General features: G+C 42.7%; 1 protein-coding gene across 5 annotated transcripts in view; it reads right to left on the reverse strand.

Moving 5' to 3' along the window:
• mcamb (melanoma cell adhesion molecule b) overlaps positions 1-25,582 on the reverse strand; it is a 38,558-nt gene that overhangs the window by 2,582 nt on the left and 10,394 nt on the right. For 2 of the 5 annotated variants that reach the window (XM_030399104.1, XM_030399097.1), the window contains exons 2-15: positions 9,771-9,895; positions 9,460-9,682; positions 8,658-8,728; positions 8,457-8,544; positions 8,172-8,351; positions 6,408-6,538; positions 6,164-6,299; positions 5,943-6,055; positions 4,999-5,140; positions 4,637-4,764; positions 4,183-4,324; positions 3,749-3,850; positions 1,462-1,506; positions 847-973 (exon numbers count right to left, since the gene is read on the reverse strand). In XM_030399104.1, the coding sequence (XP_030254964.1) occupies positions 847-973; positions 1,462-1,506; positions 3,749-3,850; positions 4,183-4,324; positions 4,637-4,764; positions 4,999-5,140; positions 5,943-6,055; positions 6,164-6,299; positions 6,408-6,538; positions 8,172-8,351; positions 8,457-8,544; positions 8,658-8,728; positions 9,460-9,682; positions 9,771-9,895 (1,753 nt within the window). The remainder of the gene's footprint in view (positions 1-846; positions 974-1,461; positions 1,507-3,748; positions 3,851-4,182; positions 4,325-4,636; positions 4,765-4,998; positions 5,141-5,942; positions 6,056-6,163; positions 6,300-6,407; positions 6,539-8,171; positions 8,352-8,456; positions 8,545-8,657; positions 8,729-9,459; positions 9,683-9,770; positions 9,896-25,582) is intronic. The other 3 variants (XM_030399112.1, XM_030399121.1, XM_030399127.1) reach the window with 2 other exon arrangements.

Raw genomic sequence — 25,582 nt, forward strand, 5'->3', positions numbered from 1 at the left:
AAATTATGCTATTTCCAAATGAGCTATTTGGGCCCTTATTTGAAGTTCTGTTCCTGTATTTGCAATTTATTTCATCGCTGATTTTATGGTCAATTTGGGTTCTGATAACTTCTAGGCAGACTTTCTTGAAACTGTAAGAACATAAACGTTGTGTACCATCAGGTCAAACATCTCTGTCGACACTTGACATGACACTCACATGTGTTCAGAGGTGGATCTGGAGACATCTAACATGTAGTACAGTGGTTGACAGCTCGGCACAATGATCAGTCACCTCTGTAGCAATTTAAACCTGCGACACCCAGCCCCTGTTCTCCTGTTCCATGCTTTTAAAAATATATATTCATTTAATTTGCATTTCTGACTTGATTTTAATTGTCTGTATCTCTTTACAACTCGGTATACTCATGTGCGTTGATCAACCTGTTCTGCTGAAATAAAAGGGAAATGTTATGGAATTAACTTCAGTATTTACTAATCATCTAAGTGGACTGGTTTATTGGTTGACACAAAGCAAGAAATAAGTTATTTTCTCACCGAATTGACTGCATTTACTTAGTAAACCATAATCACCATCCCCAGGTCTAATTTGTATTGCATGTTATTGCATTAATTTTGTTTCCCATATTAGAAAAACTATAGAAAATAACATTTTCATATAGAAAGTTTAGAAAATGTTCAATGTTCATTTCTCTTCCATGCTCGCCTTTTTTTATTTCTCATTCTGTCACCAGAGTATTTTAGATACTTACTTACTTTTAGTACTTTCTAAAATATAAATGTGTACCATGATTAACACTTGGGCTAAATTAAGACATGTCAGATCTATACCCTCGTTGCACTTACAGGTCCTGCTTGCCGGATCGGCCACAGATTTTGCCCTTTTTGTAGAGGAAATACAGCACACTCCCCAGGATGGCCAGCAGCAGGATGCAGATGATGATCACTGCAATAATAACACCACCGCTGCTCTCTGGTGGAGAAGAAGCACAAGGACAACCGCAGGGTTACCCACTCTAACCGGATTACTGAATGAGATGGCTGTATATGAGGTGCGAGGGTCGGATACAGGATCCGGCAGGCAGGCGGTGCAGCATTCCACAGTGTGTAGCTACAGTATACAGCTTATTTAAAGTGCAAGTCTAAAGAGGGGTGCAGATCTAGCAACATTCAGGCGACCTAAACCTTGGCAACCTAAAAGAAAAGGAAGGTGCAAAGTCATTCAAGAGTGAAGGGAGAGGAGGTGTGCTCATACAACAGCATGCACAGGAAGAGGTGAAGATGACGGTCTGGTGTTTTTGCTCATCAGGAAGGGGGAAGGTCTGATGAATGCTGGGAGGTGAGAGAGGGAGGTGCTGTGGAGGAGAGGTGGATGGAGGCTTTTTGTCTTTGAGGCGGAGCAGTGAGGGAGAGTCTGCAGCAGCAGCAGCAGCAGCAGCAGCAGCAGCGTCATGTACAAACCTTTCTTGACTTTTTTCTTTGGTGGGTTCACTGTTTTGGGTTTGACTGAGAAAAACCACATGAGCACAATTATCAGTTGGTGCATTAAATAACTCATATCAGCAGGCCTCTCACAAACACACACACACACACACACACACAGACACACACACACACACACACACACAGGCAGCAGAGGCCCCAACAGAATACAACAAATGTTTAACTTAAACGATCTTATCTGTGATTAGAAGCTAAACATCCAGCCTGATTGGCCGACTGTGGTCAGTAGCACGGCAGTCATCTCCCAGAGCAGTCCTGTTTAATCTCATTTAACAAGCGCTTTGGCCAGAAACGACAACCCCGAGCAGTGTTTCTCGGAGGGGCTGGAAGTTTCCGGCCATGACGAGAGAGAGAGAGAGAGAGAGAGAGGGGAGGCAGAAAGAGAGAAAACGCGAAACACAAGGCAGCGCCCGTAATGGGAGTCAGCAGACTCGCTCTGAGTGCATTTAAAGCATCAGCTGCTTTCTAGAGTCACACTGATGCACGTGTGTGTGTGTGTGTGTGTGTGTGTGTGTGTGTGTGTGTGTGTGTGTGTGTGTGTGAGTAGGTGAGTGGGCGTGTGGGTGTGTTTGTGGCCGCGCAACGTGTATGCATCTGCACGCCATAACGCTTGCGGGAATGCGTCATACAAAGCACTGCTGTGTGCAAAAGCAAAGGACTGAAACCTCCTCGCGCTGTGCAATCATTTCACACAATTTGTAGGACTCTTATTAAAAGACCACATATGAGCAAATGAGGTTTAATTACATAATAACTTAACAAGGATGAAAATAAGAGATGTGCCAACAATTAGACACCTTGCAGCGGTAACAGACCTCAGTATCACAGACTTGAAGCCATAAATACCTTGTAGAAACCACAGTTTTAATCACTAACCGGCACCTCTCTAATGACCTGTCAGTCATGGCAGTGTGCTAATTGCTGCAGCCTTCAGGAGCTTTCTTCTTTTCTCTCTTATTCTCGTTCTTTCTGTCTGACTCACAGAAAAAAACGGGCCGGGGATGAAAGAAAGTCTCTCAACCATCTAACAGTGAACATGCAGATAGTAACCTTTACTGACAACTGAAGTATCACTCTCAGTTGAGGCCTTTTAAGGGGATTTCCTTTGTTATAGCCTTTTTTGAAACCTTTTTGCAGTTGACATGACTCGAGTGGTGCTTGGCCCCATTCTGATATCGCCATGTATGTGTTGCTTTTAGAACATTGTAAATGAATGTTGCTCCAGGACCATCAGTGAAACTGACCAATCATGCTTTTATTTGAGCCAAAAGGTAATTCAAGGACAGAGAGGTTGTTGAGATGAATATGTAAGTCTAGTGGGCTTGATAATTGATCCTGTTGCTTCATCCCATTTCCAGTTTTCCCCCCTACGCCATGTTTTCGAGGGGCCCCCTGAGGGGCCCCTCAGAACAACGTCACAATGGATGCTGGTAGAAATCTCCCCCTATCAAATGGAGCAACCCCTCAAGACCCTCAAACGTCATCGGTAGTCATTGATGGTGTTTATGTAAACGGACACCACCCGACCATATAGAAAGAACACTGCTTCATTACCTGTCCATCAGCAGTACTTTATCGGCTAACATTCGTTGTCACACCCTGCCAGTCTTCACTGATATTAGAGGAGCGGTACCAACTGCAGCAACTTCACTGCTTTAATGGCATTTTTGTTGTCATATGCCATCAACGGGGGCTAATGCAACATAGAGAGACGTCAGCATGCAGGCCTGTTATGCACAAATGAGCAAGAACAATGTAACATTAGCAAGCTGGCTAGTTTGCCACGGAGACGTCAGCAGACTAGCAGCGATTGTTTTATGCTTGATATTAAGAGCAACAACAATCGTGATGTCATACACCTCGGCAAAAGGGAGGGGTAGAGCTAAGTGGCAGGGGCAAGGTGTGTGTTCGGATTGGGCCTTACTCTGACTGAGGTTTGTGCAAGTTAGAATCTCCTGCCCCGACCACAGCCGTGTGGGTCCGTTTGGTCGTTGCCAGTGATTGAACCAAACTGGGGCCCCCGTTACAAATTGCCTACTGATTATGGTTTTGTGACTTGCAGATAAAGACTGGAAAAATACCCACATATGATAAGTTGATATTGATGATATTTTCCTCAACCTAAGCATCTATTTTCATTGCCTTAACCTAACCATAGTTCAAGAGATGCTCCTAGAACATCACCAACACGGTGATTTCAGATAAACCTGGTGCTTGGTAGGCAGTGCAGACTGACTGGTCTTACCTGTGGTAGAGGAAATGGTAGTGGTAGAAGCAGGGCTAGTAGTAGTAGTGGTAATGGTGGTGGTGGTTTCTGCTGTTGTGGTTGCTGCTGTGGTGTGTGTAGCTGAAAACAGTTAAGAGGTACAGAAAGGGAGGGCACTCCCTGTTACACACTGGGGGAGGAGGGGTGGCACATTTAACAGCGGCACAGCTTCACAGCGTCTCGTCCCGAACAACAACATCAACAAAACACTTGAAATGTCCAGAATCACAGGCAACACATCACAGTACGTGGCAGAGCTCGAGGCCTTCAGACAAAGGTTAAAAATACAGAGACAACAAGGGGAGGAACAGAAGGAAAGAGTGGGGTGGCGAGGGGGACAACGGATAGAGACGTACACGCACATAAAACCCAAAGGGCACGGACAGGAAGCGCGAGCAGCAGGAGGAACTCACTGGCTTTGATGTCGAAGGTCAGCGCGTCAGTGCCAAAGTCGTTGGTGGCGTTGCAGAAAACGGTGATGTCAGAGGTGACCTTGACATCGACCGTGCTCTGAACGCCCTCGTCAGTCACCTCGCGAGATGTTTCATCGAGGACCTGGCACACAAACACGCGTCATATTTGAAGAGTGGTCTGTAGCTCTGACCAGGCCTGTCATGATAACTAGTTTCACCTGGTGATATGTTGTCCCAGAAACTACTGTGAAACTACTGCATTTTAAGACCATTTTTAATTGAAATTTGGAATGTGAACCATATATCAAAATATCCTCAATAAACAATAAATAAAAGAAATTCACACAATCAAAACAATAAATAAAACAGACACTCTGGCAATATTGAGCGAGGTAATGCACACTCAAATCCACATCTCTGTTGCAGCTGTGGCCGATCCAAGAATGTCACGTACCTTTCCATCAGCGGTGGTCCACTCGACCCTGGGAGCAGGGAAACCTCTGACCTTGCAGTGCAGGCTGACCGTCGTCTCAACTTGCTGCACCATCTCTGTGTTGTCTGGCTTAATGATCTCTGGTTGTCCTGCAGACAGAGCAGCAAGAAACAGGAACCTTGAAAACTTCTCTCATCACGACCTACAATACTGTAACCGCTAACTGTACCTAATCCTAACACACTAATACAATATGCTTTCCTTTAAACCAAAAACAAAAACACACATGAAATATTAGGTTAAATCATAAGTTCCGTGATGATACAATAGCTTGACAGAATGCAGAAAGCAGCGTGACAACCAGGATCTGGGATCAGATTTACCTTGCACATTAACGTAAAGTGTCCCGCGTGTTTCCATCCCCTCAATCTCAGGAACGGTCACCACACACTCATACGTTCCCGCTGTGTCGAACGTAGCGTCCTTCACGATCAAAGTGTTTCCCTTTGAGATCTCCTCTCCGTCCTACACACACACACACACACACACACACACACACACACACACACACACACACGCACACACACACACACACACACACACACACACACACACACCGTGAGACAAAAAGCACATCTGATACACGAATGAAACACAGGTTACCAGAGTACTCGTTTTTTGTAGAGCAATTTTAAAAAACATCCATTAAAAATTTGGATTCCTATTTTAACTGAAAAGTTAAAAAAAAGAAGAAAAAAAAGAAAGCTAAACTGCTGCTAAAATAACAATGAAAAAAAAAATTAATTTCTCTTTTTGGGTGTTTTAAACAATCTACTGCTAATAGAAACACACATTTTTATTCAGATCATTATCTTTGGCATTTTCCACCTTTTTCGGATACAGTGAGAGGCAGAAATGTCAGAGAGAGAGAGAGAGAGAGAAGGGTACGTCATGCCACACAGCTTGACTTGAACTGCATGCACTGAAACTACTCAGCTCCAACAACAACAAATCTTATCAATTAAACAACAACTCTGCGGACTTCCTGACTGGCTTGCTTTCACACCAGCTCTACAATTCAGATTCACTGATGTCTGTTTGAGAACTCCCACTCTGATGGTTGAAACATGGCCAGCACCTCCTTAACATGAGCTCAATGAGCACATTTTCTGAGTCTAAGATGAGACAAAACGATATCCGCTCGACCCTACCGAGATGTGATGGTGATGGGTTTTCTAAATGCATTCTAATCACTGGGTGTTCGTACATTGTTGAGACAAAACCTTGTTGCTGTTTGTGCATTTGCACTGTAAAGTGTGTATATGACCTTGAACCAGGCTGTGTGTGTGTCCACAGAAGACAGAGCGTTGCAGGTGGCCTTCAGATCCTGCCCTTGGGGAACAATAGTGTCTTCAGGTATCACCACAGCAGGATCCAGATCTACACAACACAGCAGGAAGGGAGAATTCAAACCGGGCCCGTACAGTCATACAACTGTAAATGATTATGTCATCATGGACACAAATTGAATCAGTGCAGATTCCTTACAGTGGACAAACAAAGTGGTGTTTCCTGCGATCTCCTCAAAGGTGTCCGTGTCCGTAGAGATGCAAAGGTAAACTCCACTGTCGAGACGGGTCGCATTATGCAGCACCAACGTATCTTGTTCTGAAGGTAGTTCTTCCTACAAAAAGCCAAAGCAATCTGATCAACACAACAAACAAAAACCCTGCTGACTGAGCAGGTCTAAACTATGCTTTGCTAACAAACACAGAAGTGTCACTTTTCTTACTTCTCCATGCTTGAATGAAAGAAATGAGGATGGAGTATTCCCATTGCCACGGCACTGAAGCATGATCGAGTCCCCTTCCTTGATTTTGCCCTTCGGTGACTCCACCCAAACACTTACAGCGGTGGAGGGGTCTGAAACAGGGAGAGGAGTTCACGGTCAACACACAACCCTGAACTTTAAGTTGTAGAAGGTTTTATGTAGCAAACTAGACCTGAACCCTCTTCAGTCTACAGAGAAGTCGATGCAGTGGCAGAAATATTTTTGACTTCAGGGTTAAGTCTACTTAAAAACAACCGGCGCCTGTGTGCCTTTTTCTGTCTCTGGCACAGAAAGATGACGTCGATGTTCTTAATCCGGCCTTCAAACCTCTGACTGGTTTATAGCATGGAAACAGCTGTCATTGTGCACCTGTTCTAAACTGCTGATTGATCACAAGTTTCTTGCTTATCTCATAAATAATGTTCAAGTACTAATTACAGCTGGGAAAGCTGAACCTTTCTGAAAACTCAGATGTATCCAACTTGAGCATAAAGGGAAATTCCAGTAATTTTTTATCTTTTTGAATCTTTACATTATTTTTGTGTGTGTGTAAGCAGGTAATAAGTACAAAAAGTGTTGGAACCCATACAGTTTTGTTTTTGCCTGTGTTTTATCTGTCTGTATCTTGTATGTATCCTGTTTTTGCACATCCAAGCAGACACATTTCTGCCATTCTGCACAAAAATTGACTTAGTCTTCGTTGTAGAAGAAGTCCGAGGAACTCAAGAGGGTGATGAATTAAAAAGCCTTTAATTTCTCATAGCTATTGAATCAAAACAGTGATGGAAATGGTCCCCTCTGGGCCTTTTCGTTTAAAGGTTACATGTCTAACAAGGTATAACTTACCTGTTCATACTGATCGTATGACTAATTGATAACCAATAAATTAAAGAGTTCAAAGGCGACCATTTTCTATTTGCCCCTGATTAAAGGCCTCAATGGCTGAAACATGTGTTTTTATTGTTTTTATGATTCAATAGCCAATAAATTAGAAATCAACAGCGTTTTAACTCATCACCCACTCCAGCACTTCAGACTCCCCAAAACTGAAAAGCACCAGAGGGAGAGCATTTTGAGCATCCGAGCAGCTCTCCTTGCTCACTGTTTTTTGACCGACCTGATTCTCATTGTCTGATAAAAAACATTAGGAGGAGCGTCCCTTCACAGACTTTTTTTATTAAAGAGTAAAATCCTTTTTGTTTAACCAGAAACAGCTGTCCTTTTTTTGCTCTCACTAGACTCCATTATTTAACAGTAATTTCATCATCATGAAACGCAATTCACAAATTTTCAAAAGTTCAAACAATCCCCAGCTCTGGTCTTGTTGAAACAAACTATTCGTATACTGCGCTAAATAGTCTGGCTCTACATGCTCTCTCTTGCTCCTCTCCCGATATATATTTTCACATCCAACACATTCCCTTTTAATAGAATGAAAGTCTGACAACCAAACAAACAACATTTATTGTAATCTAAGTCTAATTAAACTGATACAATGTCTTCATCAAAGCATAGTATGCGTATCAATGCCTATGGATTGGTAATCAACGATCACATTATGGGTGTAATATTCACATACTGGTGTGTTTGTTGTGAATTATCCCAGTGGTCAATATGGAGAAGTTGGTGTTACGCCTCAAAACTGCATCTCATTTTGAAAATAAACGTGTTGTATGTTCTCACTGTGCACCATAATACTAATACTAGACTCTTGGTGAGACTCACAGTATACAGTGATGTTAATACGGTTGGTCTCAGTCATCCTGGTTCCTCCAGGAACGAAGTACGTGACCTCGCAGTAGAACTGATCATCTTTGTCCTCCTTCGTCACCTTCATTCTCAGCTCGCTCCTAACAGAGAACAGTCCGCTGGATTCAACTGTGACGCTGAGAGTTATTTCCACCTCTAAAAGAGAGAAACATTCGCAAACACACAAGACAGGCATTAACTAAGCACTAAGCATTAACTAGAACAATGTAGAAGTGCATTGCAGATGTTGATGCAGCTCACCATCTTGAGCGGGGCGCAGTGGCGTGTTGTTTCTGTACCAGGTGATGTTTGGCTTGGGGAAGCCATTTTTTACCTCACACGTGCCGATCTTTAGCAGAGGAGAGAGAATGAGAGAAGATCAAATCAAAAAATGAAGCTGTAGCCTGATAGTCGTTAAATCATTTTGACAGTCTGACGCTCGTGAGTCAGAGCTCCTTTTACCTTGGATGGGTTTACTTCATTGACTGAGATTCCTGTTTGTATGCCCTCGATGGAAGGAAAGGCCGGTGCATCTGCAGAGGAATTAACAACTGACTCAAGAACTAGAAATAGCTCAGAGTTCTGGCAGCTGAGTTTATGGTTTTAAATGATTGTTGACGTGAAGGGAAGGAAGTAAATGTGAGGTGAAGATGAAGCATTAGTGATGAAGGCAGTTGTTTAGTTGTCCAAGAGCCATGTTTTCTTTCCAAAAAGTTACACCGTCTGTTGCAACTAGCAGCTGTAAAAACAGGCGTTATTGTTGAATTTTCTATTTTTGCGACCATATACAACTAACCATGTATGTATTCCATTAGTAAACATAAACAAACCTAAGCTTGAAATAGTGTCATTTCACCCAAAAAGACTTTTTCTTCTTGTACTGTAAAAAGACAACAGCCATTGCAGCTACAAGCAATGTTTAAACTTTGGTATTTAGAATTGATGGTAACACTTGTGGGCATTGGAAAAAATGTTTTACACATGGTTTTACATTGTGTGTCAACAAGATGGTGACAGCTGAAATGCCAAACTTGAGACTTCAAAACGATTACTCACAAGCCACTGGGTGATGACACAGTGGGTGTCCAACTAGTACCAGGTGCTATTCACCACTTTTGCCAATGGAAAACCAGAAAAGACCGTGAGTGAGCCCAGTGTTACCAAGCTGTGCCACGCAGTGGAGACGAGGCAATTATGATGAGAAAATTACAAACGAAGCGTGCACATAGCAAGAGTATAAGGAGTTGTTTAAATTGAATCTTACCAAACACTGTCAGCTTTGTGCGTCCCTCCCTTCCCTCTGTCAGACTTTTGATGTGACAGATAAACTCCACTTCGTCCTCAATATGTACGTCACTGATAGTCAACACCGCAGTCCCGGGGGATATGGTGCCATTCACACGGTCTGTGAACTGTGTGCCTCGGTCTGCGTATTTCATGGTGGATTCCAGGTAGTAGATCTGTTTCTTTTCACCTGACCGAGTCACCTAAAGGTCCATAAATTTCAATCACATGAAACATCCCATGTAAACACACAGCAAAACTCTCTTGTGCTTCAGGCTTGATGAGACTCACAAAGAACCAGTGTATCCTCAATGCACCGACACCTTCAGCCGATGTGAACATGCAGTTGATCCGAGCCTCTTCCCCCAAGTACGCCTCCACTCTGTCCTCCATGTTCACCTCCACATCAGCCCACACTGAAAAAGAAAAAGACAGTATGACTGCTGGTAAATTTTACTGATTAACATGTCATTAAATGTGTTCAATTTTCCTCCTTTCCTTCAAAAATCATGTCCATCATGTCAGCTTAACGCAGCCCTTCCGAATCGTCATCTACATCCATGTTTTACACAGTCTAAGGCTGGTGTAAGTCTTTCACTCACAGCTGAGCTGCAACCAGGGACATTCATGTTTTGTGTTAATGTCATCTTATCTATCTACTAAAATACATGCCAACACCAATTTTATCTGCAACAAATTCATCTTGGTCTATAGTGCCAATAAAGCGTCAATGGACTGAACTGAAAAATGGGTTGCTGAGACTAATCACTACCCTCCTTACAAGAACATGAATTATCCTTTAGAGACAAACCACTTCGGCGTCCACACCCTGTTGACACAAACTCAAGGAAGGCACGGAGGCAAAAGACGAGGGGAGAAAGTTATGGTCGGTCAAAGCGAAGAGAGAGAGATGCTATGACAGGAATGAGAAGCCCACCCATGTCCACATTAATGTGCTGCATTCCACCATGTCACCCTCTCGCAGGAAGAAAGGCTCAATTTACAGGCAGCATAGTAGCCCCACTGTTCCTCCATGATCTGTCTCTGAGGAACGACTGGTTTTCCCCTTCCAGGGTCCCTCGCTGTGGCTCATCCTGCTAATCTATAGGAGGGACCCCCATTTACACTTCACATGTTTCAGTAGATGTATGAGATGCCAACGAGAGCTGTAGCCTGGAGGTGACGAGGCTGCACGGTTTGATTTAGCTTTTCCTGAGCGTCTATTCATTGTGTTGGTGAATGTAGCTCTTATGGTGAAAGAGGAAAGAGGCGACGGCGGGAAAGTATCTGCGTTTATGTCAAGTGCTGCTCAGAAGAATGGAATTGTGGTTCATCTGTGTCCTCCGATGACCCTTTTTTCTACTCAAAAAGCACAGCAGACACAAAAAAGACACTTTTTTTTTTACACTGTATATCATTTTGCAAGTTTATGTTTGACATTAGAAACAATCATTTGGTTAAACGAGGGCTGCAAGTAACAGTTAAGTTAATTATTGATTAATTGTTCAAGTTATCAGCAGATTTATTAATAGATTAGATTTATTAATAAAAACAATTAAGAAAAAATGAATTAAAGGAAATGCGAGACAGAGTTTCCTGAATCCGTCCCTCTAACCGGATCCTACCAAAAGTTAATGCAGTCTGTTCTGAGCCCATCCTCGATCCTCGAGTTTCATGGAAATCTGCTCAGTAGTTTTTGTGCAATCCTGATGACGGACACAAATAAACATAACCTCTTTAGCAGAGGTCATAAATTATTCAATTGTTTTACTAGATTTTTTTTAAAATACACTGTTGCCCTGTCTCTGGTAACCAAAGACAATTCATTCATGGAAGATCAGATGCGTCGTCTCGTAGTTAAATGAATAACATCGGGCTGCTTTTTAACGATCTTATTACCAACACACCTCCCTGAGTCTCCCATGGCATTTCATTCTACCATCATCTGCACAGATGACAAACATTTCCTGCTTCTCCCTCAAACTAAGCCTCTGACTGTTCCTTGACCTGAATCAACAATAAACTCCCCCCCCCATCTCTCCCTCACCTCACCTCTTCGATATTCTTCCCCCCCTTGTCTCTCCCACCTGCCTCCCCCTCTGCTGTGTGTTGCTGTTTACCGCTGGCTAATGGAGCTGGACGGATGCTTTCCTGTTAAAGAAATCCAATTAGACTCTCCAACATAGACATTTCCTGGCCATTAGCGATGGAAAGCACAACGCTGACTCACTGCCGGCATCCCATCCCCCCCACCTGAGGACCTACCCGCAGTGAGAGACGGGACTCGCGAAAGGAATGAAAAATTCAGATTCAGGCTGGCATCAGACAGAATGTTTGCCCGTCCTGTCTGACAGCTGGAGTCTGTTTGCTCGTGGGGATCTCAATCAAATCTCGTTAGTAATTTGACCGTTTTCATCGCCACAGTCCATCAATCAGTGCGGCTGGCGCTCCAAGGCCTCGCATCGATCCTCCCCGATAATGAGAGAGCAGACGTTGGAGTCCGTTGGATAATAGTCCTAAATCAGTATGACAGAATAAAGCTGATCATCCCCCTCTGACAGCAGCATGCTGGGAAACCTGGGCCTCTCCAGGTTTATGAGCTCCCCTCAGCAAATACTATTCTTTCCCCCGAAGTGTGTGTGTGTGTGTGTGTGTGTTTGACCCAGAGACAAAAATTTCACATGGCGAGAGTGTGATTTCCACAAGAGCGGGGAATGTGCTCTGTCCACTGTAGTGAATATCTGTTTATGACCCCCGACCCCGAGGAGAGGGATTCTGAACATATGGAAACTCCAACTACGATGATGCGTGGAGAAAACAAAAAACATTTTCCATAACAAGATGACTTGCATCTTCAGTAACGATGTGACAGCCTTGTGTGCAGTGTATGATTATCATACGATGCGATCAGACAGAAAACCTGAAGGCAAAGTTCAAATAAAAGGCTCCGCTTAACAAGAATGCATTCAGTTCCTCAGAGGATTCGAGGAAAGCCCTTAGGAGAACGGCACTGTTTATATTCCTGCAGAAAGACACATCAAGACTTATTAGAGAAACACTGCAGTTAAAAGGGATACTCTGCTTTGATTTATTGAGTTAACTGAGTCTAGGGTCACACGCATACACACAGGAGCACGCAAAACATCTCAATTAACGTGTCGGCGCTGATAATCGAGCTTCAAATAGGCCCCCAGTCACAGCTGCAGGTGATCTCTCGACGGAAATCAACGTCTCGGCTCAGCTGTTCAAAACACGGCTCATCCCACAAAGAACATGGATTGTATTCAAAGGCACAGCGAAATTAGGTGCTCTTAAAGATAAGACACAATAACCCCCCAAACACCTCTTGTAAAGTAGAGCAGAGGCAGAGAGGGATCAAAGACAGTGTTATGTCTACAACAAAGGCAAAGCCTTTTGTCTGGATACACAATCAGTTTCTGTCTGTGGAGAGTTGTGATAACAACACTTCCTGACAGGCTCTGAGCTGCTGTAGCTGCTCATCCACACCAGTAAAATCTCTTCACTAGGTCTCTTACTATGAGAACATGTAGAGAAAACCACCTTGGCAGTAAAGGTGTCTGGATAATTTATTTTGAAACATGTTTGAGCATATCATTTAAATGTCTCCTCCTCTGACAGGAACAGTACACTGATCAGATGTGCCATGTGGTCGTTCAAAGGCTCAAATCTGGTCTGACTTCCTGTCCATTAAGGTGACAGGCTGCAGACGACCTGGCCTTCCTCTGGCAACTGGCCCAGACCACAGATTGTCAAAGGCGAGGGAGACGAGGGGACGTCCAGGCTCAGCACGTTAACTGCTATTCAAAGCAGATTACCGGCCTGCACTCTTTGTGACATTAATCTGACAGGGAGGTGACACAACATTGTTCCACAGTGATTCACTTTTGTCCTTTCTTTTGTTCTCTTTTTATGCATGTATTGATTTCAATGAACCAGAACCCCAGGAATACATCATTCAGCTGATTATGTGACTTCTAAACCCGACTGGCTGCACCAGTGATGATCCATAATTTATATCTTTTCTATCTACCAATGATAAAGTGCCATGTTTAAGGCCTACTGTGTATCTTTTTAAAAAACTTTTTGGGTTGGGGACCAGTGATTTAGGTGTGTCCAATTAAATATAGGAGATGACAAGTTTATTTCCTATTCTATATTAGAAATAACTGATTTGTGACAATAAAACATATAAACATCTTGATATAGCTGCTGTACCGCACTGACGAGATTAGAGCCATACCTGCAGCCTCAAGAGAGTGAAATGTTTGATACACGACTTAAAGTTAAAATGCTTGTCAACACAGTACTGAATATGTGGTGGGTGACATTTCATCCTCTGGGCACCATGAATATACTGAACACATATCACGACACTCTGTTGATTAAGTCGGATTGTTTGTCGTGTAAAAAACAGGAAATGTTGAAGGAAGGTCAGGAAAATCACCGTGAACACCCAGAGCAAATGTGAGGTGAAGAGGCTGACAAACTGCCATGACATTTTTCATATGGATGGACAGACCGGCACTGATTTCCTCAGACCGTGCAGCCTGTGGATATAAAAAAAAAACCTGAAGAAAGCTCTTCCTCCTCAAATCTGGAAAATAAAAAAAGAATCAGATCAAAGCCGCAGCGGCAGCAGCGTCTGACAGGATGATCGCTGAGGTCAGAGGAAAGCAGACACACACACAGACACACACACACACACACACACACTCTGAGATCTTTTAGCCTGTCTGGATGTTATGAAGTGGGATGAGCCCTTCATATGTGCACAAGGATCTGCCGCACGCACGCACACACACAAACACACACACACACACACTTGCAGATGACCTGAACTTGAGACTCGTCTCCAGCACTAAACACATCATTACATGGTTTGCAAATGTCTGGGAGCACAACCAGCACATGACACACATCCTACTCTATGTTTCATTCACCAGTTTCCAACATCTTATTTCAGCGATTCAACAACCGCCTCCTTGCCTTCTCTAAAAGGAAAGATGAAGTCAAGAATCCATTTATCCACTAGATTTGTTTGCATTACAGAGTCCTTATATAACGTGTTTCTTCTGTCACAGGGTCGGATTTTAAGGTGCTGTATTAATATTTACATACCGAGGATTCCCCCTGCTTAGACTCTAATTCATGTTTAATTTACTTCTGGCATGTCGTCCAAAGAAGAGGCTCTCCATTGAGCTAAGACATAAAAGGATGAGTATGAATATTGTATTAAAAGGAAGGACATGTAGCTTCCCCGTGTGTGTGTGTTTGTGTGTTTTAATTGCCGGCTGAGCTTAGACAAAACGTGGGAGCATATAATTTTAAAAAGGGCTGTGTTACATTTAATTATAATTATATGATTCATTTACTTTCTGGCTGGTGTGCGCTGAAACACAGCAAAAACACCAAAGTGTGTATTACTTGAAACCAAATCCCTGCAACTTCAAATTATTTTCATTGTCAATTATATTATATTTTTTCTACTGTCTCTCCAAAGATGATATCCTTGAAGGAGACATATTATGCTCCTTTTCATGTCTTAATTTTATTTTGTGTTACTAACAGAACAGGTTTACATGCTTTAGTGTTCCAAAAACCCATCAGTTTTCTCATAAGGTCCAGTGCCACAAGTGACATGCTCTGTTTTAGCTCATGTTAGGCTCCTCCTCCTGAATTCCAGGTTTCCTCTGATTGGACAGCCCACACACGCCTGAGCAAGCAGCGCTAACAACAGAGCTGCTGTACTAAATCCAGTCTTGTGTGCCAAACTAGCCACTAGGCAGAAATGATGCAAATGTGTGACATGGTGACATAGTGTGATGTCACAACGTCACCAATTAATGGCGGGACTACTGATGAGGCATTTCAGGCACAGTGTTTTCTGTGGGAGAGAGGAGCTTCTGTTGTTGCAGACTTCAGCCTTTTCAACTTTCAAGATGTTTTACATGCCTAAGAACCGATATCAAAACACTGAATGACTAGAAAAAGCACAACAGGTATCCATTAAATGTCTTTTCTCCACAAATGTCACAGAGGCGCAATGAAACCAGAACATATTCCCATTTAAGAAGCCGGAATCATTTTAAAGATTGACTCAAACCAATTTGCCAGTCATCAAAATTGTTGGCGGCAAATATTTCCCCTCAGCCACTCTGCTGAAATGAAGCAACAGCTCGGGGACGCTATCACGTCTAAGAATAACAATGGCCTATCAAATCCTGTTTGCTTACATGAGACAACAGAATTACAGTGCACTGACCCGACTGGCACCAGAAATAGCAGCAGTCCTACTTCATGACAGGGTGAGACAGTGAGAGGGAGCATGGGAAAACAGTGCCTCAGTCAGGCAGCGCTTTGTCAGGATTTATATAGGTCCGAGACGAGTGAATAGAGTTAACATGAGAAAACAGATAAAAGACGAAGGAGAGACGGGAGAAAATGAAACGACAGAGGCGGGGCGGGGGGAGGAATCAAGGTGGCAGAGTGAGACGTGTGAGGAAGAAGTGGGTGTTTGGTTCACTGCGGGCTGCTGCAGCCTCTGACATTTCTCACACTAATCCCTCAATGGCACACTTGCAGTATCTTGCAGAGAGGAGGAAACGTTATCAAGCTGAAGATAACGACTCTCACTCAGCGTGGTGAGAGGAAAAGCTTCATACTCCATGACCTTCCACTTGCTTTTCTCCCGACTGGCTGCAGGATATGAAGTTTAGTCGAGTCATTTCACACAAAGGCATCTGTTCCTTTCAGGGTGGATTCACTCCTCTCAACAAGCTCTCAGATCTTTATCTTTTAGATAGTCCCTATCAAGTTAGTTAGTGTTTATATTTCCTGTGAAAAGGAATCATCCCTTCATGTTTCATCAGTCTACATTATTATGTTTGGGTTCAAATATTCAATATCTGATTATAAAAGAAGTTAAAAAGCTGTGCAGCCAAGATATAATGCATGAAAGATTGCATCAAGAGTGAACTTGGTGGCATCAGTTTATGAAAATATAGTCTTAAAGAGTAAATACAGCAAATCCTTCCTCCTGGAAGACTAGGAGTCTTCATAGACATATTTTAAGGAAGGGCAGTTGCAGCCAAATTGCCTTCACAGATCCTCTACCAGAACAGTAGCCCCACTTAGTTTGGGTCAACTTTTGCTAAACGGTGCAAAGGAATGTAACGAGAAACTCTCGAAAACGATCACACCAAAGGCCTTGTCACACATTCATCAATCACGTTAGCCCTGTGACGCACCAAAGGGCATTTCAGCACACATCACACAGGGCTTTAATCAAGCATTCAAGACCAAAAAGGACTGTCAGTGACTCACACCGCTCCTGGCACAGCGGACACATTTCTTCCATAAACTCAACATGGAGGATGGTTTATAATGCCATGAAAAAAGCCACTCAAATAAAAAGAATGGCACATGAATAAAGATGATTTGTGTGCAGCCATTATTTTTTTGCAATGTCTAAAGATCTAGCTAACAAGCCTGCGAGCTGTAATTGTGCAGAGAATTCAAAGCTTCTTTGATCCACAGAGAACGACGGAGCTCATTAGGGAACTTTCCATAACCCCCACCCCCACCCCCCACGACACCAGGCACTTTGACCCAGTGTGTTTTACTCTTTCGTTATAATTATGCATGCTTCCTTTTATCTTGTTTGTTTGCATTAGTCGTAACCAGTTAGCGAGCCTCAGCCTCATTTATTAATGAAGACTCATGTGATCTAATTGAGGTTACATCAATGGAAGACATCTCTACAACTAGTCTTGCTGCTGGCTCTGCTACCGCTGCGTTGGCTGCACACAGTAACTTTTTCTTGGCGTTAAGAGGACCTTCCAACAACATCCAACAGAAATAGCACCTAGAAAAACTACACTCTGGAGAGATTACAGGAATTAACCTCTGGAGTGTTTGGTGCGAATGGATCAAGACAGGAAGTGTGCAGATATGTAAACTAGACGCACCATATTGTGTCAAAACTCCAGCTAGTACATCCAGACAATACAAACACAGGTAGGAAAATAGGCAAACACCTCAAATTAAGTGTGTCGTGCAATACATCATTAGAAAGCTTACTGGAGATTCCTCTGATTCTATTTGAACAGCAAACAAACAAATAAAAATAAACATTTGTGAAGTTTTGCCGGCTCATCAATAAAGTACCTGAGTGTTTCAGTAATGCATCAAACTCCAACAAAAACTGACTTCTTGACTCTCATTTCAATGCAGACACGATTATACCGCTACACCGGAGATCCTGAGGTGGCAGCCGTTTTGATTGACAGTTTGTTAGAGCAGATATGAGCTTCTATGCCCATCCTAGAGCCTACAATGACCAATGAGTGAGGGTGTAGACCAATGACCCATTCCCTCTTCTTTCTCCTCTCTCCTGAGCCACTGACAGGCCAGCTTCCAGATGACTGATGCATCGCGTAGTCAATGAGATTTCAAACACAGTAATGTATAGTTTATTACAGTTTTTGTTCTTTGAATAGAATCTTTTTCCACCCAAGTACTTGTTTTAACCATTTAATATGCAACCCGTTAGTGTAAATAAGGTAATAAAGATCTATAAGGAGTTTTTAATCCTGTTACTCTCAATCTTGGGTATTCCAGGTTGTAAAATTGCATTTTCTTGCCAGGCACCTGAGTATTTCCTTAGAAATTTACGAGCAAATCCCACAGAGTACTGAGATTAACTTGCTGCCTTTCATAGTTTTGTTTCATTTTAATTGAAAAACATTCTGGGTTCTTTGGGTTTTAGACCAAAGGAGACTGTGTTGGTGGGGGGCATGTTGTTAAGGTAGTGGTGAGACAATGACATGATCCGGGTTGGAGTTGAGAAGTTATCGTATCATATGACGTAGACACTTTACGAATCTTTGTAGACTGAAAACAGATCAATACATCAGAAGAAAAAACTGTTAACACGAGTAATCTAACGGAGTGCTCCTCTGTATGGAGTCTGTGTGGCACTCAGGTGATGATCTAACTGCTGTGTGCAGACACAATGCGATGGACAGTGACAGCTGCAGCAACCAAACTGCACATTCCCACGATGCCTGAGAGAAAACAAGGTCAACTTGTCACACGCTGACCTGCCAGACACTTTCCTTAACACACACAGGCAGACACGCACTCATCTCCAGGGTGCTGGAGCCAAATGCCTGCAGTCAACATGCCATCAGAATTAACGATTTCCAAAAGGCAGCGGAGACGAAGGATGGGAAGAATGTAAATACAGTGGAGAGGATCAGAGTGGACCACACAACAGGGGAGAAAGGGAGGGAGTCACGTCGCTCTCTGATTTCTCCTGGTGATCCGATACTAGATTCCATTTCAACAGACCACCTGTCGCGGAGATCAGCTCAGGCCAGACCTGGATCTCTTCACAGCACACCAATCCATCTCTCAGGGTGCTCTGCTGTCTTACAACTTATACAACAGGTCAGAAAACTCTGGATGAGTCTCTAATAAGGTCATTACAACAAATGGTAAACAGCTAGAGCAAGGAGCCTTCGAGCAAGGCAACGAATGCCAAGTGGGCCCAGCAGAGAAGCTCAGTGACTTAAGCTCAGAGAATTCAAGACTGTGAATGTGTTTAAAAGGTCAGTTCACCAAAATATTAGATATCAACCTCTGAGATCTCCCCAATGCAAAGGAGGTTAACGCAATTGTGTGTTCTCTCACAGCTTCAAGAGATGAAGTCTGGTCAAATAAAGCCAAAACTGTCTGCATGACTGAAAGTAGGAGAGAAAATTTAATAAAAAAAAAAGAATCTTTAAGGATAAATTCCCCCAAAAACAAAAATTCAGAAATTATCTTCTGACTCCGTGCAGAGTGGAGTGGGGTGACAGAGCGTCAAAATCACTTGTGATGAGCAGTCTCAGACCATAGCTGTGAAGATCGGACCGCAGGCCTTCAGCTCAGAGGAGCAGCACAGGCTCACTGACCTGAGGCTAATCCCTCCTCAGTATAAGCTCTTTGGTCTTCCCTCAGCAGCTTCACCCCGAAGAGAGTTCACTCTGTTCCCCTGCCTTTGATAACTACTTGGCAAAAAGACAAGAGCTTCTTCCCTTGACTCAGAGTTTCCACACTCAGCTATTTTGAAATGCCCCCCCACACACACACATATAAAATACAATGTATGTTGAATGACTCCTGACTCCGTGTGGGATGCGGTCATCTTCCCATGTCCAAACCACTATAATATTAAAAAACAACAATCTCACAACTCAATGCCTACTTGGATTTCTATGTGTATATCTCTGTGGGCCATTTCCTCATGCCTGCTCCCATGGTGGTACGAACGCCCCCTCCATCCTCTTTCCCACGTCCCAGACGACAAAATGGTCTCCGTATTGGCCACTATGTGAGCAGGCAGGAGTAAAATAACACAAGCTGCTTCGGAAGTATGGGAAAGGCCAACAGGGACAGTATTTATTTAAGATGCTGATTGTACCGATACAGAGAGAGAAAGAGCAAGAGAGGGGTCCCATGACATGGCTTCACAAGTATGAGACGTGCGTTGCTCGCTGCTGGCATATTCTGGCTAAAGATAGATTGCAGGCACACGCACACACACACACACACACACACACACACACACAAACACACTGAAAGCTTTTCACCCATTGACTCTCAGGGTATGGACCTCAGCAGCAGCTCTCTCCTTTTTAGGTGGAGGCTGCAAGTGGCGATAATGAATCACAAAATCGTTTACCGCTCTTTCATGATAAGACATCTGTTTGCTATATTTGCGTACGTGAACGGTTGTGAGGCTTTGTGTGTGTGTGCATAAGTGATTGGATGTACCTGCACCAGACTCTTGAATGCTAAACTAAGTTTCGACCTCATTAAAGTGCCAGTGGTACCAAGACAAATGGTGTGATGGCTTATGGGCAACACGTGCTGGCTGTATCGTTTAGTCTCATGTTACATATATGTGCATCTTGAAGCGTGTGAGCCTACATGATAAAGGTGTGAGTGTATCTACACATGTCACATACCGTCAGCAAGTATTTCTCCTATGCTTTACATAAATCTGGCAACAACCCTGACAACAATCAAATGCATTCCTATGTGCATTTGTCATTAGCTGGCAGGAGTTAAAGATCCCACGAAAGGTTCTAGGTTACATCCTGGGAAACTTTAAAGCCAAATCGGACGATGGTAGAGACTGGGAAGATTCTCATGTTGACGACCTGCAGGCAACTTGAGACGATGACTGTAGAGTTGGTGGAGTTAACATTAAAAGTAATCTGCATTAACAATACGACCCGCATCCATTGAATTTGGTTTTAATCAGCTTGAACTTTGACTTTGGTATCCTTGCTTGATTTTCAGGCATTTCCTTATTATCAAGCAACAAGAATCAATCCCATTTCCAGTTCCTTTCCAGTTCCATCCCATGTCCAAAGAGTGTGGACACAATATTTAAAAGTCGGGATCTCGTGATACCTATAATATTAAATAATAATGCTGCACTGAGGTCTGTTACCAAAAAGTCTACCCATTCAAATAAACATAATATAACTTTGTCCCTATTGAGGAAACCTGCTTTTCTCTTCTCGTAACACCCCACTGGTTTGGACGTAAGACCTTCTGTTTGTGTCAAAGAAAGTATGCTTCATTAAGAAAGTATTCATACCCTCTTACACAACTTGTAAAGGCCTAATGGAACTGGCTCCACAACTTCATGGAGAGCATTAGCATTCTTTATATGTATAGGCCAACTCCAGCTGCATTAATCATTACAAAATCCCCTCAAATCATCACACATTTTTGATACCCCATCGATTTATACTATGAATGAATAAAACAATGATCCATCAATGTGATATGTCCAGCCACAACATCCTGTATTAATAGCTATTACATCGCATACATAATAGAGGTAAAGATACTATTTAAGGCTGTCTTAGACACTGGCTCCAGAAGTTCAAATTCCTTGTACAGTAGAAGAGGATTTACGGAGGAAGAGGTCAAATGTAAAGAGCACGCAAACTCAAAACCCTGAAGGAATCCGTTCTTAATCACAAAAACGTCATCTCAAGCTCTTTGCAAGAAAACAGCTGTGAACTCATCTCTTGCTCACATGCTTAACTTGCCAAAAGCTTTGCCTTTTTATCACAAAGATCAATTTAACATATCTCACATGTTTTGATCTGAGGTCCCGCGTGCAGCGTGATGAAGCGACGGAGCCGTGAACACAATGATTCCTTTTGACTTGCATCAGCTGTTTCCACTTGGAAATGGCCGATTAAAATGAAAATTAATGAAGCTGAATCAAATCATGACGGACCACTTTCTACTGAATGTCTGGTGTGACCGAGATAGACGAAGAAAAAAATATCTCAGCAATCATCAGAGGAGGGAAAGAACTCAAAAGCACCGAAATAGTGAAGTGGAAAATAAAAATGATGCATAACTAAAGCTGAAAGATATTCTTGGATATGACATAAGAGACTATAAATTCAGACCTCAATAATCCCATAGACAAACAGTAAAACGAGCGTGAGGAGCAAACCATTAAAGTTAAATACAAACAACGATCTACTGTAAGTAAACACTGTGAAGCAACAGCAAACACATCAGCTCTGTAGAGTCAGAGGCATGGTGTCATGGCTGAGGGCTGACAGGTTGCATTAGGTTAAAAGGATCCTAATGTGCATTAGACCAGCACAGAGCATTATTTCAGGAAAACAACATCCATTATTAAGCAGGGTGTTGAACTATCAGGGAACAGACAGAGATCCTGACAGGCCTCTTGTCTCCACTTGTGCCAGTGCAGCTCCCAGAGGACAACTTCACATCCAGGGATCAGCGCATCGAGAGTCTGAGCAGCTCAAACTCTGCAGAGCTCAAACCTCCACTAGCTCTCTCTCTCTAGTCTTTCGATGACACCGAGAGACATGCAACACGAACAACAAGCATCTTGGCCAGTTTCACAACACATCAGGAAAGAAAATAAAAAACCCAAGTTAAAACACTTTGGGTCATTTGACGAGAGATTTCTGTATTCAGGGTTTTGTCCGTGCTCTAATCACTGTTTCAAATGGGCGAGACTCAGACGAGCTGGACAAAGATGAGTAACGTACCTTTGATCAGGGTTTAGCAACATGTGAATCAAAATCTGATCAGAGTTTCAAGATTGTTTGCTTTTTTGCCCACCTGTCAGTCAAACCACACCGACAAAGGTGTGATGAAGCAGAATCTTCAAGCTGCACAGAGCATATAAAGCCAAGACAGGAAGTCAGTCAGCAGAGCAGCAAAGAGCATTTGGTCAGTTTTCAAAATAAAAAGACCTGTGCAAACATTGTACTGAAACGTAATTTTTGATTATATCACATTCTGTATTTGGATATGTTTTTCTGTGTTTTGTTTTGCCGAACATGTTTTGCAGATCGAGTTCTTGTTTCTTAAAGCTGAAGATTTATCCGCTTGTACTCATGTTCAGCCACCGAAGATGTCCAAAGTCCACACTGAAGTCCAGACTCAGGGCTTAAGACTGTCGACCCATCACAGACGCATTCATCCTGCATAACATAATTTCTTTGTTGGTGACTTCCCACAAAAAGAAGCACCGGAGGGCATGTGATGGGTTTAATAGTAATATAACTTTCACTTGACAGTAGCCCAGTAACTAGCCCTTTGTAGAAATTAGTCACAGTTCCTGGTAAACGAGCGGCGCTGAAGCCTCATCTCTATCACATCTCATCTTTAAGAGACCAGAGGGCAGAAGGAGAGGCCCCTAGGACGAGCTGCGAGTGATTTTCTCACATTGGCAATATGTAGTGGCAGGACAGAGGGGGCTCTGTGTGCGTTTGACCCCAGAGCAGAGACGAGAGGTGGGAGAAGCACATAAGTCACAGCGTCAGAATGAAAAAGAGACATGCTCTCCAGCAGGAATCAAAGTGCAGCTGCCAGTGAAGGAAGAGACCCTTCTACATTCCTGACATTTCACACCAAAGAAATGGCATTCCATGTGATTCCTAATTATATAATAATTATTCAACATTCTCCAACATCAGTTTAAAAGTCTTCGTAGTGATTTGAACCCCAAACTTAAAAAAATAAAATAAATAGATAAAATAAACATTATTGAAAGCGGAGACAGTCTGAAGTTGCCCTTTCTGCTCTGGTTTCAAACAAACCTTCAGTTTCACATCACAAATCTAAAGCACATGCCTGGTTTTTCTCTGCAACGCTATAAACCGTCCTCATGAATGCACTGGATTGTATATCACGCTGGATAAAATCAATCACACAGCGAGGTTTTCCACGATTCCACATGTACTCCGGCGGCTCTGCAGGTGTGCCTCATGCCAAAGTCTGGACACCACATCTCCCACATCTGTAGGTTTGGTAAATTCAGGCCTGTCTTTGAAGCATCATCTTGTTACCATCTTATCAGTGTCAGATACCATTTCCTCCGGTGCTGCCTTTGTTTTTTAACATCTTGGTTTCAGCTGCATTAACGTCTTATCGACACTCTCTAGGATCACAGATTTGCCGATGTCCTGCAGCTCTGCGGATGAATCATGTTAAAAGCTTCGCTCCTTTGATACCATTTTGAAGATAAATATATGATAGTGGATACAAAGATACCCTTTTAGGTTCTTTCAAGCCATCTTATTTGCCTGAGCCCTTGTTATATAAGTTCCCTCTGACTTCTTCTCCTTTTTTTAATCAAATATATAAGGCCAAAAAATAATGTTAAAAATGACAACCTATTCAATGCAGGGAGCCGCATTTATAAGACAGAAATTTGATCCATGTTGATTTCAAGAATGACTTAAGTAGAAAACCATGTACGTATATTATCTATAAAACCTTACTCTGGTGTGGAAATCATCTTATTTGAAAGCAAAGTCTATGATCTTCCTGCATGTTATGTATTGCAGTTTAGAACGCATCTTCCTCCGAGCCTGTGGTGAACTATGCATGAGTTTTATGAACAATGTGCAGCAGTGACACACACACACACACTGAGTTCAGGTATAAATCTAAGAACATTTATATATGAGGCCCATGGTTAGAGAGTAACTGGTGTTGTTTGTGACAGTATAACAGCACTATAATCTCACCCTATTACATTCCTTAAAGAGCCGGAGACAAACCTCAGCTCTCATCCTCAAGAGAAAAAGAGTGGAGACACTGTAAGATTTGAGTGTTTAAGGTATTAAACAAGCTCTATCTTCTCAGGTCATTCACAATGGACCAGTAACTAAGGATTGAAATATGAGTCACAAACTCTCCAGCGGTCAAACTTGTTAAAGTTGTATTCTGTCAGATAGTGCAGACACTGCTTAGGCATCTGAAAACAACAACACTCTTAGCTGTTCCTCATGTGAGAGTTTTTTCGTGGTTTTCATGAACATAAATCACACAGTTTTCTTACAAATAAGCGAAGTGGAAGTTTTGCAATGTCAGTGAAGTTAATGAATTTTGGCCCGGATGCATTCTGTAACACACATATGGCCCATATATCACACATCCACCATATCCCATGGTGTCGATTTCAACATTTTGGTAAAACTCCACACCCCTGCAACGCCGAAGAATGATCACTATTTCTTAAAGCCAAAAGCACCGTGTAGAAAACCATCGTTTCTGACATCGGAGTCGGTGTGACTGACAAGAAGGAACAGCTGGTCCCAGTCAAGGCCACTAAACAACCTTTGAACCAGAGTACGGGGGAAAAAAAGGTAACTGGAGTATTTCCAGGATTCAAATGTTTCTCCCTCAAAGACAGAAACTGGCAAAGAACTGCTTATACAATCAAAACATTCACTGTCTTTTAATATCAAAACCGATTTATGCACTGTAGAAACTACTTGTGACATTGATTTGATATGCAGACAGAACAAATGCCATTTGCTGTGTATGGTTTGTGCTCTTGGTCGCTGTGGTAAACAGACAGCCAGCCTCATTTTCCCATAAATGCAGCTTTTATCACCCATCAGATCCACATATCCAGGCTGTCAGGATGGCTTTTAAGCTGCTTGTTTAACTGTGTATCTCTGTTGAGGTAAAGGTGTATTTAAAAATGCTGTACGAACCATGACTTACTCTAA

The sequence above is a fragment of the Sparus aurata genome, chromosome 2 (genome assembly GCF_900880675.1).
Source record: "Sparus aurata chromosome 2, fSpaAur1.1, whole genome shotgun sequence".
NCBI lineage: Eukaryota > Metazoa > Chordata > Actinopteri > Spariformes > Sparidae > Sparus > Sparus aurata.